General features: G+C 46.2%; 1 protein-coding gene across 2 annotated transcripts in view; it reads right to left on the reverse strand.

Annotated features, from left to right (window-relative positions):
• LOC148015448 (uncharacterized) overlaps nt 1-11,187 on the reverse strand; it is a 43,807-nt gene extending 32,620 nt beyond the window's left edge. The window contains exons 1-2 of one of the 2 annotated variants that reach the window (XM_087665911.1): nt 11,169-11,187; nt 10,974-11,087 (exon numbers count right to left, since the gene is read on the reverse strand). In XM_087665911.1, the coding sequence (XP_087522037.1) occupies nt 10,974-11,016 (43 nt within the window). In that variant the 5' untranslated portion in view covers nt 11,017-11,087; nt 11,169-11,187. The other variant, XM_087665910.1, reaches the window with a different exon arrangement.
• Nucleotides 11,188-11,848: the final 661 nt, after the last annotated feature.

The following is an 11,848-nucleotide window of genomic DNA, read 5'->3' on the forward strand; positions in this document are numbered from 1 at the left end:
ACAATATTTTTGCCATTGGGATCACTATTCAATGTACTAGTCACTATGAGTTGGTATGTGAATGTGTACGGTTTGCACCTAGGCTTTGAAACATGTATGGAGTACATGGAATACATGGAATGCACATTTGGATGTAATGTACATGTGCAAGGCATTATGAGACATGGATGGTATGCGATGTACATTCGCAAGTGATGCAAGATAAGTCTATTTGCATGAGTTACATGTGGTTTGCAACTAATGTATGCTTTACATGCATATCGTCAAATACATCATTATTACAAGGCACAATTTATGTTTGGTTTATGCATTGTATTGCCTTGGTGGTCAAGACAATGTTACGTTTCGGCATGTAGATGCATCCCTTATGGTGTTCGAGATCATAGCCTGCACAGTCGGACCAGCAGGGCAGCTGCACAGTCGGACTGTGCAGTCGGACTGCCACGTGGCAGTCCGCTGTCTGCAGCCCAGTCGGCTGCATTTAATGCAGCCGACTTATTTCCAGGCTGCGCCCTATTTCTGGCGCCCCATTTCGTGGCAGATTTCGACTATTTATAGTCGACACTTTCAGCAGTCTGTACACTCTTCTCTGACGCAGATTACAGACCGGTGACGCGCAGTTTCTGTCTCTGTTCACAGATTTCAGACAGCAGACAGTGCAGGCTGCAGCAGACTTCGAGGTGGACAGCAGGTCGCATCGTCGAGGTGGAGACACGCAGTCCAGCACACTGCGCCCGTGTATATCTTTGTATTCAGCATTCTTTATACAGCAGATCTTCATCGTCCACTGTCTCTTTCTCTCCCTTCTCTCTCTGCGTTCTCTCTCTCTCAGTCCTACGCTTCCGCACCGCTGCACTCTGACATGGTATCAGAGCAGTGTTTGAGGGCTGACTGAGCGCAGAATCAACCTGAAGAGGAGTTTCCATCGCGACACAAATTTGTGTTTTTTGCGTTTAAGGGCAGACAGGAGGGCTGCGCCTTGGAACAAGGCTGAAACGAGTGTGGGCGCACAGGAAAGGAGTACAAGTGGTGGATTTGCTGCTGTTTACTGCTGTTTGACGCGGAGGAAGTTTGAGTTTTCAGCCTACAAGTGCAGGTTTTGCTTTTTCATCGCCTCCGGCGGGTGAAGAAGGTTCAGGACGCGGAAGAGCCTTAGCAGGCTGAGTTTTCCCAGTCAGAGGGGGCTGCTTTTGCATTTGTGAAGGCATTGCAGGTGAAGATGTCTACAGAGATTGACTTGGAGTTCCAGGCGATTATGGACCGGAAGGTGCCTGTCTCACCGGCTCTTCCTACAGATCAGAAGCTCGACGGCGACAACTACCGCATTTGGCGCGTCATGATGTTGGCCATTCTAGAGTCCTATGATTTGGCGGAGTTGGTACAGGAGGAGATTGACCGGCCCTCGGTAAGAGATGAGTCCAAACTCTCTTCCGAAGTTCGTGCGGAGTTGGCCAAGGCCCAGTCTCATTGGGACAAACTGAATGCCAGGATTCGATCCTTTCTCTTTCTATCATGCACCACAGCCGTGATCACTCACATCGAGCACCTGACGGTGGCTCGGGAGATATGGCTGGAGCTTGATCAGATGTACAATCGGATGACCCTGATGAAGAGGGTTTCTTTGGAGGTACAGATGCGGACCTTGTCCGTAAATAAGTGTTCTTCGCTAAGGGAACACATTAACAAGCTAAGGCAGCTACAGATGCAGGTTCAGAATGCGGGGAAGCCGATTTCCTCCGAAGACATGGCGATCACACTAATGTCCCAGTTGCCGCCACGATTCGGTACATTTTACTCTGCCCTCATTGCTTCTGGGCGAGAGTCTACTCTTCGTTGGGAAGAGTTGGTTCCTATGGTCTTGGACCAAGAGGAACAGTTAAAGGGACAGAATGCTTCCAAGACGGAGGCGCTGACAGGTCAAGCCTCTCAGAAGAAGGGGAAGGACCAAAAGAAGAAGAAGGGGGATAACAAGTCCAAGAAGGACAAGGACAAGGACAAGGACAAAGACTCCACATGCCATATTTGTAGCAAGACTGGCCATTGGAAGAAGGATTGCCCTGACAAAGACACGAAGGACACCAAGAAGAAGGAAACCAAGGATTCTGGACCAGTGGCTGCACCCTCATCAGCTGCATTTCTTCATCTAGCCGTCATTGAGGTCGCTTCACCGAATGCTTCTGATGCTGCGATGACGGCCCCCAAGGCTCGAGAGTGGATTGTTGATAGTGGTGCCTCACGGCACATGACTCCTTCATCAGATGGTGTTGCCCAGTTGCGACCCTCGCGTGGGCAAATTCTCATTGGCGACAGCTCTTCAGTTTCTGTTGCAGGTCGGGGTAAGATGCAGCTTATTCCGGATGGACGAGGTGGTACCCATACCTCAGAGGTTTTGCATGTACCAGGACTAGGGTACCATCTCCTTTCAGTTCATAAGATTTGCTCCCTTGGTCTTCTGGTGGAGTTTGACAGTACTACAGTGCGAGTCCTTGATCGTGAATCGAGGAAGGTTCTATCATCTAGATCTGAGGAGAACGGCATTTACAAACTGAAGTCTTCCACCGCCCTCTCTACTCTTCTTCTTACCTCACAGTCACAGTCACAGTCAGAGTTATGGCATGCTAGGTTTGGTCACCTAAACTATGACTATCTTCGGAAGGCGTCACGTGGACAGCTTGTTCGAGGGTTGCCGGATATAGTGGTGAGCCAGCAGCCATGTGTCTCCTGCATACGGGGGAAGCAGCATAGGGATGCCATTCCCCACACAGCTTCGCGGCGGTCTACTTCACCGATGGAGCTAGTATCTACGGATCTATGTGGCCCTATGAGGAATGAGTCCCTGCGTGGGAGCTCGTACTTCATGCTGATCGTGGATGACTACAGCAGGATGACATGGGCCTACTTTTTGGCACTAAAGTCAGAAGCTTTCTCGCACTTCAAGGATTGGCTTCTCTTTGAGGAGAACCGATCAGGCCGGAAGTTGAAGACCTTGCGATCCGACAAGGGAGGTGAATTTGTGTCTAATGAGTTTGCTCGTTTTTGTGCAGATAGAGGAATTCACCAGGAGTTTGCCAATACCAATACTCCTCAAGAAAATGGTATTCTTGAACGGAAGAACCACAGTGTGATCGAGATGCCGCGCACCATGATGGAGCACCGACAGACCCCTCAGGTTCTGTGGGCCGAGGCTGTGGCTACTGCAGTCCACATCCTTAATCGATCCCCTACTTCGGCCGTGGAAGGGATGACTCCATTTGAGGCTTATTTTGGGACAAAGCCAGATGTTTCTTACTTTCGGGTCTTTGGGTGTGATGCCTATGTTCACATTCCCAAGGCTCACTGTGATAAATTTGAAGCGGCTTCGCAAAAACATGTATTTGTTGGCTACAGCTCCCAGTCCCAAGGCTACCGCCTGTATGATCCCGTCAAGCGGGATGTATACACTAGCCGTGATGTGCGGTTTGTGGAGGTACCGGCTACTTCAACGGGTGAGGAGCATCCCGTTCTTGGAGATCCAGGGGAGAGTTGGGCTCCTTCTACAGTTCCACTGGAACCCGTGCCTTTTGATTATGATTCTGTTTCTGACATAGAGTCTACTGTTCCACCGGACCCCTCTGAGGAGTTACCACCGGTGGATATTCCAGAGTCTTCTGCTGATGGAGAACGACGAGGGGAGGTTCGGCCTCCTCCTCGCTGGGCCCGTGACACACTCCGTGATTCAGGGATCGAGGGGGTTCCTGAGGAGTGGGGACCGCAGGATGGTCCGCGGCGGTCACAGAGGCACCAAGCGCATTCTTCGGAGCTTGTGTGCTCCAACTATTGTTTGATGTCCCGTGTTATGCAAGATCGAGAGCCCACCTCCGTGAAGGAGGCTTTACAGTCCGCCCCATGGAAGAAAGCTATGGAAGCTGAGTTGGAGGCTATTGAGAGGAATGGCACTTGGTCACTCGTGCCACGCCCCCCGAAGAAGAAGGTGATTGGAGTCAAGTGGGTCTTCAAGACCAAATATCTCAGTGATGGTACTTTGGATAAGCACAAGGCTCGCCTTGTTGCTAAAGGTTTTGCCCAGCGCCCAGGGATTGACTGTCATGACACTTTTGCCCCCACAGCTCACATGGCAACCATTAGAGCTGTTCTTGCTTTGGCTGGCCATAGGAGATGACCTGTTTATCAGTTGGATGTGAAGTCGGCCTTCCTGAATGGTGATTTGAAGGAGGAGATCTATGTTGAGCAGCCTCCTGGCTTTGGTTCTTCACATGGGAAAGTCTACCGGTTGAAGAAGGCCTTGTATGGCCTCAAGCAGGCCCCGCATGCATGGAACAAGAAGATTGATTCGTTCCTCCAGTCTCAGTTGGGATATCGGCGGTCCAAGGCCGATCCGCAGCTGTATGTCCACACTTCCGAGGATGGTTGTGTGTTGTTTGTCTTATATGTTGATGATTTGATTGTCACAGGTGATGCTGCACAGCAGGTCCAGGAGACAAAGTCAGCTTTACATCGGACGTTCGAGATGACAGATTTGGGTCTACTCCATTTCTTTTTAGGCCATGAGATTTATCAGTCTCAGAGGGGGATCTTTCTCTCCCAACAAAGATATGTACAGGAGCTCTTAGTATCTTTTGAGATGGAAGATTGTCGGGCCCTCTCTACTCCTATGGATCCGAACTGGAAGGCCACTTCCCATTCAGCTTCTCCTTTGGCGGATGCGTCCCGCTATCGACAGTTGATTGGGTCTTTGATTTGGCTTCTCAACACGAGGTTTGATCTATGTTTTGCTGTTGGGCTCTTGGCAGGGTTCATGAGTGAACCTAAGACGGTGCATTGGCAGGCTGCTCAGAGGATTCTTCGGTATCTGAGGGGGACGTCTGATTTAGGGATTCATTACCCCGCAGGGACAGATGGGTCAGATCTTGTACTTGCAGGTTGGAGCGACTCGGATTGGGCCGGTGACGTGGACCACAGGCGGTCTACTACAGGTTATTGCTTTACTTTGGGTGCAGGTGTTATTTCATGGAGTAGCAAGAAGCAGCCCACGGTAGCCCTTTCGTCTACTGAGGCGGAGTATCGGGCCGCGTCTTCCACCACATGCGAGGTTGTGTGGCTTCGGAGATTGTTGGAGGAGCTTGGGTGCCCCCAGACTCGTCCTACATTGCTGCGATGTGACAATGAAAGTTGCATTGCCTTGGCAAGGAACCCTGTTTTTCATGCCCGGACGAAGCACATTGAGATTCAGTACCACTTCATCCGAGAAAAGCTTCTGGATGAGACCATCACTGTGGAGTATTGCAAGACGGAGGACAATCTTGCGGATTTGTTTACGAAGGCGCTTCCTCAGGCTCTACTTCGGCAACATTCCAGATCCCTCAGGCTTCTGCCCTGTCCAGGCTCTGAGAGGGGGTGTTCGAGATCATAGCCTGCACAGTCGGACCAGCAGGGCAGCTGCACAGTCGGACTGTGCAATCGGACTGCCACGTGGCAGTCCGACTGTCTGCAACCCAGTCGGCTGCATTTAATGCAGCCGACTTATTTCTAGGCTGCGCCCTATTTCTGGCGCCCCATTTCATGGCAGATTTCGACTATTTATAGTCGACACTTTCAGCAGTCTGTACACTCTTCTCTGACGCAGATTACAGACCGGTGACGCGCAGTTTCTGTCTCTGTTCACAAATTTCAAACAGCAGACAGTGCAGACTGCAGCAGACTTCGAGGTGGATAGCAGGTCGCATCGTCGAGGTGGAGACACGCAGTCCAGCACACTGCGCCCGTGTATATCTTTGTATTCAGCATTCTTTATACAGCAGATCTTCATCGTCCACTATCTCTTTCTCTCCCTTCTCTCTCTGCGTTCTCTCTCTCTCAGTCCTACGCTTCCGCACCCCTGCACTCTGACATATGGTTCTAGTAGTAGTTATAATTCATGTGTGGAGCATAACTAGTTTAAGTGGTTGAATTTCAAACGTGCTGAGAGCATGAACATAGTTAAGCAATAGATGCTCGTGTTGTTTGACTATGATGTCGGCATGTATTTCCAATAGTAACCGATGCCTTTGTGACACTGCAATACAATCGAGGATGATTGCAAAGATTTAAGAGGGAGGTCTATCATAAGGATGTGAATTTTTAACTTAGTGCTCTTTGGAATGTGAGATTAAGCTAGATGTGAGTCACAAAGACAGATTATCCTAGCTTAAGCAATGGGAGACATTGGCAATTGTTGTGGATAGGTGCTGAAGGGGTACCCAGGAGAGATCTTGGTTAGGGACATTGAATCCCCCTTGGAAATGACTTTCAATGTCATGGGGATTAAGAGTTTTAAATCATTTAATGTCCTAAACTAAGGTTTGTGGAGAGTTTCTGTTAGAGTGTGAAATGGAAGAGAAACATGAACACAAACACGAAGAGAAAGGGAGAAGAGAAAAGATAGCAGGAATGAAAGAGAAATATGCACTGAATCTGAAAAGAATGCTGAATACAACAATGGACTGATCAGTCCCTGCATGCAGCCCAAAGCATCAATGAGGGCACCATAGCAAGCTAGAAAATGATGATAGCACCAAAGACTGACAAAGTGTGCAATCAGCGGCCCCTTGAAAAACAGAGAAGAATGCCGAAGTTGGAGCATACACTTGCAAAAGAGGAAGAATAATAATTTGCCCCAAACTGTGGATGGCTATAAATAGCTCAACTCCTCCAAATCTGACCGACTGCTGGAAAATACCCTAAAGTTGGCAGTCGGCCAGCAAAATAGCCAACCGGCATCAGTTGGCAACAAAAGTGCTGAGGTGGCAGAAGAAAATGACCAATAGGGACAGACAAGGCAAATCGTTATCTAGGAAGGCTGATCACAACCTGCAGGAGCTGCACAAGCTGACAAGGGCCTAGCAAAACCAAGAAATGCACATCTAAACTGATTGAGAAAGGAAACGCATGCTCTAGATAGAGCTACCTCCTCCATCAAACCACATGATAGACATGTCAGAGCTCCTAATGTCCTCGTCTGACTCAAACTGAGGCTCACATGCAAGAGATGACCATGCATGACAAACGTGATTGCTAACAATTTCAACACTTTCAAGTTCAAAGAAGTTAGGTATTTAAAATTGAGGCAGGTATCATTTAATGTTCCTAATAGTTGCTGGTGCAAAAATAGGGTTTAGATAGTAGTAAACCCCTAAAAACCAGCAGGTGACCTGATTTTCAGATTACTGTTACAGCACTTTCTTGGCATCATTGGTTTTGTCTCCTTTGCTGTCCTTCTCCATCATCTCAACAAATCTGAAAATATTCAGCGCTGTTTTGCGGCATTCAAACCTAATTAGGGTTTCTCAACTACCTCCACACCTGTGCCCAATAACTAAAGACCCCGTACTTAGAGTAGCAGCTGTGAATTGAGATTACAACTAATCTGAAGGGTCAGCCCATTCCCATTTGTTTGGCCTGCATGATGCAGAGAGTCCAAGGATTGAATTCTACCCAAATCTGAAGCCAGAGGAGGCGGCAAATTGTTCCTCCTTACTGCTGGTCATTCAAGACAGCCCATGAATTGAAGATCGAAGGAGATCAGCCCAAGATCTCAGCGTACTTTATCTTTGATTAATATAAGATCAAAGCAATTGCTGGCAATGAAGTAGTTACAGCAGATCTGATACAAATTGTACATCGACATTGAAATTGACCCGCATCCAAGTGTTCTCAATGTAACTTGTGCCCAAATGTGGTCAAAATCAAGGGGAAATTTGGATCTTGATGCTACTTGTCACTTGTGGCAGCCCAATGTATTGGAATTTGTAGAGAGATCACTTTATATCTCTATGTACTACGAATTCAAGCAATACAAGTTGAAGAAATATCGCAAAAGGCACCAACTTTCGGGCCAATCGGGTGTTGTGAAGAAATGCTCTAAACACAAAAAACACAAAACCAATCATATGACATAACACAAACTAATAACACAAAACACAATTAGGGTTAGGTAACTCAAAGAAAATGAACACAGAGAATAATGAAGTGAATGACTACTGACTATACAATGCTCATACAGCAAACACACTGTTATTTAGTGAATGAATACTGAACCTCGAACTCTCGTATCTTTAGGATCAAGGCAAAGGTTATGAGCTGGAGAGTGAGTCGTACTCCAAATGGATCCCGAAACATAGCAAAGCAGCCTCCATGTGTCAAACACCAACAAACGCAACTGCTATAACTGGATCTGATGTATACGACAGTGTGCAATGATGAAGCGGATACAAAAAGCACATACAAAAGTACCTAGCAACTATCCAAAGGAAAGAAACAAGCAAACATAGGCTGGCTGTTGTTGGGCGATAGGTGCAGAGGCTGATGGCAACAATGCAAATGATGACGATGACAACTAGAGGAGAGAATCACTGCGAACAAAGGGCATAAACGCTAAATGCATACAGAAGGCTGATGGCGATTGGATACAAACTTCAGACAATGCTCTAGATGATAGCAATACCGTTTCCAAAGGGTGATGATCAGATTATCCACAAGGACAATGGCACTCTAGTTGTCACAGTAGACAACTATAGGCACCTCACAAGGAAACTGAAGCGCAGTCAACAAGTTCCTCAGATAGATGGCCTCAGTGGTACCATCAAAGAGAGCCCTATACTCAGCCTCGGCCATGAAAACTACCATTGTCTCCTGCTTACGCCTAGCCCAAGAGATGGGTGCCATACTCAAGGTAAAGGATAGCCACCATGGGAACGCCAAGTGTCAGAATCTTCTACCCAATCACTAGCAATGTACCCTTATAAGCATAAAACATAACCATAAGTCCATAATTCTAAGTACACCTTAAATATAATAACACACAAAGATAAGTAATCCAATGAGGTGCCCTAGGCGCATTAAAATATTGACTAAGTTAGTTATGGTATGTATCAACCCAAGTAGCTTCCCTACAACAAATTGACAGGTGTGGATATCAAAAGGCTAACTCGAGGTATCCTTATACAAATGGACAATGGGATTAAGAGGCATGGCCACTGGCCGTGTCTGATTAATACAATATCGTTCCACCAATTGTAGGGCGTATTTCTGCTATGACAGAAAGATACTTCCCTCGAATCAAACGATTTCCATTCACAAAATATAAGACAATAAACCAAAGTTGATCATCTTAAGTGTAGCGTAAAGCTTTGCCTTCATTTTTGCTATGACAACAGAATTTGAGCCAATGAGAAGTATGTTATCAACGTACAACAAGATAAAGCTGACCCCTGTACATGTGATGTACACATATAGATTTGGATCATAGAGGGTAGAATGGTATCCATGAGCCTATAAAAACTTGTCCATCCTATGGTACCAAGACCTTGGCACTTGCTTCAGCCCATAAAGAGCTTTCCGCAAGCGAAAGACCTTATCATTCTGGTCAATAGAAGAAAAGCCGAGAGGTTGCTCCACATAGACTTCCTCCTCCAATAACCATTCAGAAATGCACTTTTGACATCCATCTAATAGATCAGCCAACCATGGTGAGCAACTAACACAACCAACAAATGAAAAGATATCAACCGAGCGAAAGGTGCAAAGGTTTCTTCATAGTCAATGTCATACTTTTGCCTAAAACCTCGTACTCCAAGGCAAGCCTTGTGTAACGTTAGCCTTTAGCTTAGTCCTAAAGATCCACTTTGTCTCAACAACTCGGCTTATATCAAGGATGATTCACCAAGGTCCAAGTTCCATTTTGGTTGATACAATCCAGTTCCTTTTCCATGGCCTCATGCCATAGAGTCCTAGAGAACCTCCTGCCACCTGTCCGGCTCGAAATGTGAAATATAATTAGTTGTAAACAATGATGCATAGGAAGTCTGGGAGGCAAGCCAAGTATATATTCTAAGGCCCTCCGGAGTAAAATCCAATGGAAGGATCCAAGTCCCGTATGGTCTGCTAGTACTAGCAAGGTAATGGGTCTCATGGAGAGGGCCTAGGAGCTAAACTATTTGTTTGCCAAGACTCGATATAAGTAGATCAAGCGAGTTATTGACAAGCCAATGCCAGTCCACTACATCTCATTCAGAGTATCATGACCCTGATCATCTCAATGTTCCCTAGATTAAAGAGGGCCTGTATCGGTGGAGATTCTTATCTACAGATCGTGATTGAATCAAACAGATCGTCTTGTACACTTTATAAGCCGGGCACAAGCAAGTCTTTGATTAACTTCAATGGCTGACCTGTCTGCCAAGGTTTTGTGAATGGATGAAGCCTAAGTTTGATGAGGCACCAAAGATTCTCCCCCCTTGCAAAGAGATGCTGCAGATGGGAACAGCAGCAGTTTCAGTAGGGGATAGTGTGACCAGCAAAGTTCATTCTCTTCAGACACGAGCCAGCAATTTACACAAGCTGACAGCCAGTCTCGTCCACAAAGTGAAAAAAGCCCTCTGCAGTTTGGTCAGGTCAGATTGATGATGGAACCACCCACTATCTTATGTGACAGACAGCTGTGACGCATGATTTGAATAAGCAAGGAATCTCCGACTAGCAGCTTTTCCTTGAGGCAACTGATGATGCCCAATTCTCAGATTTGGCACTACTATTGGCCCCAAAAACACACAGAAACATGCACAAGCAATCCCCGCAGTACTGCAAATTATGCTTGCAGAGATCTTCGATTACTTCGTTGTAATAAATCTCGTTAATGTGAGTACCACATCGATTTACTGGATCATTCACACGATCGTCACACTAAGTGCGGTCGCATGCAGAGATGCTTCAACAATGTGTCTCGTTTATGTGACTGCCCAATCGGGTCACCTGTGGGATCAATTACTCTGAGAGTGTTTTGCATGCCTGGCCACCAGTTCAGAAACGCGCATACAGGCATAGAGACACAAACAAGTATAACGATATCGGACGGCTAATTCAGATAGCATATGCACGTCTTGGATAATCCTTCAATGCAAGATAGCAAGCGCAAAATCAGACTATGAAAAATGAGATACCTTTGATTGGAGAGGAGCAGAGCACAGAAGATGCAGAAGCCATGGCGTCCAATTCCAAGAGTGCTAGTTGATAGTTGATCGAATGAAGTCTGTATGAAAGTCTTCAGAGAGTGTCTGCACTGTTGGGACAGCTTCTGTGAAATTGAACTAGTAGTATCAACATGCAAAACAAGCCAAATAGAAAGAAGACAATACCTTAGCCCCTAGCCTACTTCCAAGGACTCACATATACTAATCTAAATCTCATACAAGTTTCTTACAATGCTTAATTTGGGCCTTTTCTAGGTGTCTTTGTAGAGAACTTTGATGTTAGCACATAAAACAAGGGCTCACTATCGCGCACAAGAGCATTGCCCTTTTTTTCTACACGAGAGAGAGAGAGAGAGAGAGAGGCAAAGAGAGCACCCTTTTTCTTTAATTTTTTAAAAATAATTTTTTCTTTCTCGAAAGCAAGATATCCACACATTTCAAACCCAAATGGACCACTTACCTAAAGTTAACAATGGGTAAGTTTATTGGGACTTGCACCACCTTATCACCCCACCATTGCACAACATATGCCCTACAAGGCAATGCTAACAAGAGAAAATGAAGCTAATGATAGGATCTATTTCTACAATATCACTACACAATATCACTACATTTTGGTTGCATCTGTTGTTTGATCTCAACACAGAAACACGCATTCTAGCTGTATACCCCAAAATTTGCATGCCACTAATCCAACTTCCCAGTAAAAGCATGATCACTTGATGATTTCTAGTCATGCTCCACCAAAGTTTGCCCAACCTTGCATGAACCACTAGATGTAAAAGGCATTGGACAACTCAATTGCACCTTTAGGGAAGCCTTTGCAACACACGAACATATAGAGT

This window comes from Lygodium microphyllum, chromosome 24 (genome assembly GCF_053477565.2).
Source record: "Lygodium microphyllum isolate KBCC chromosome 24, Lygodium_microphyllum_v1.1.10, whole genome shotgun sequence".
Taxonomy (NCBI): Eukaryota; Viridiplantae; Streptophyta; class Polypodiopsida; order Schizaeales; family Lygodiaceae; genus Lygodium; species Lygodium microphyllum.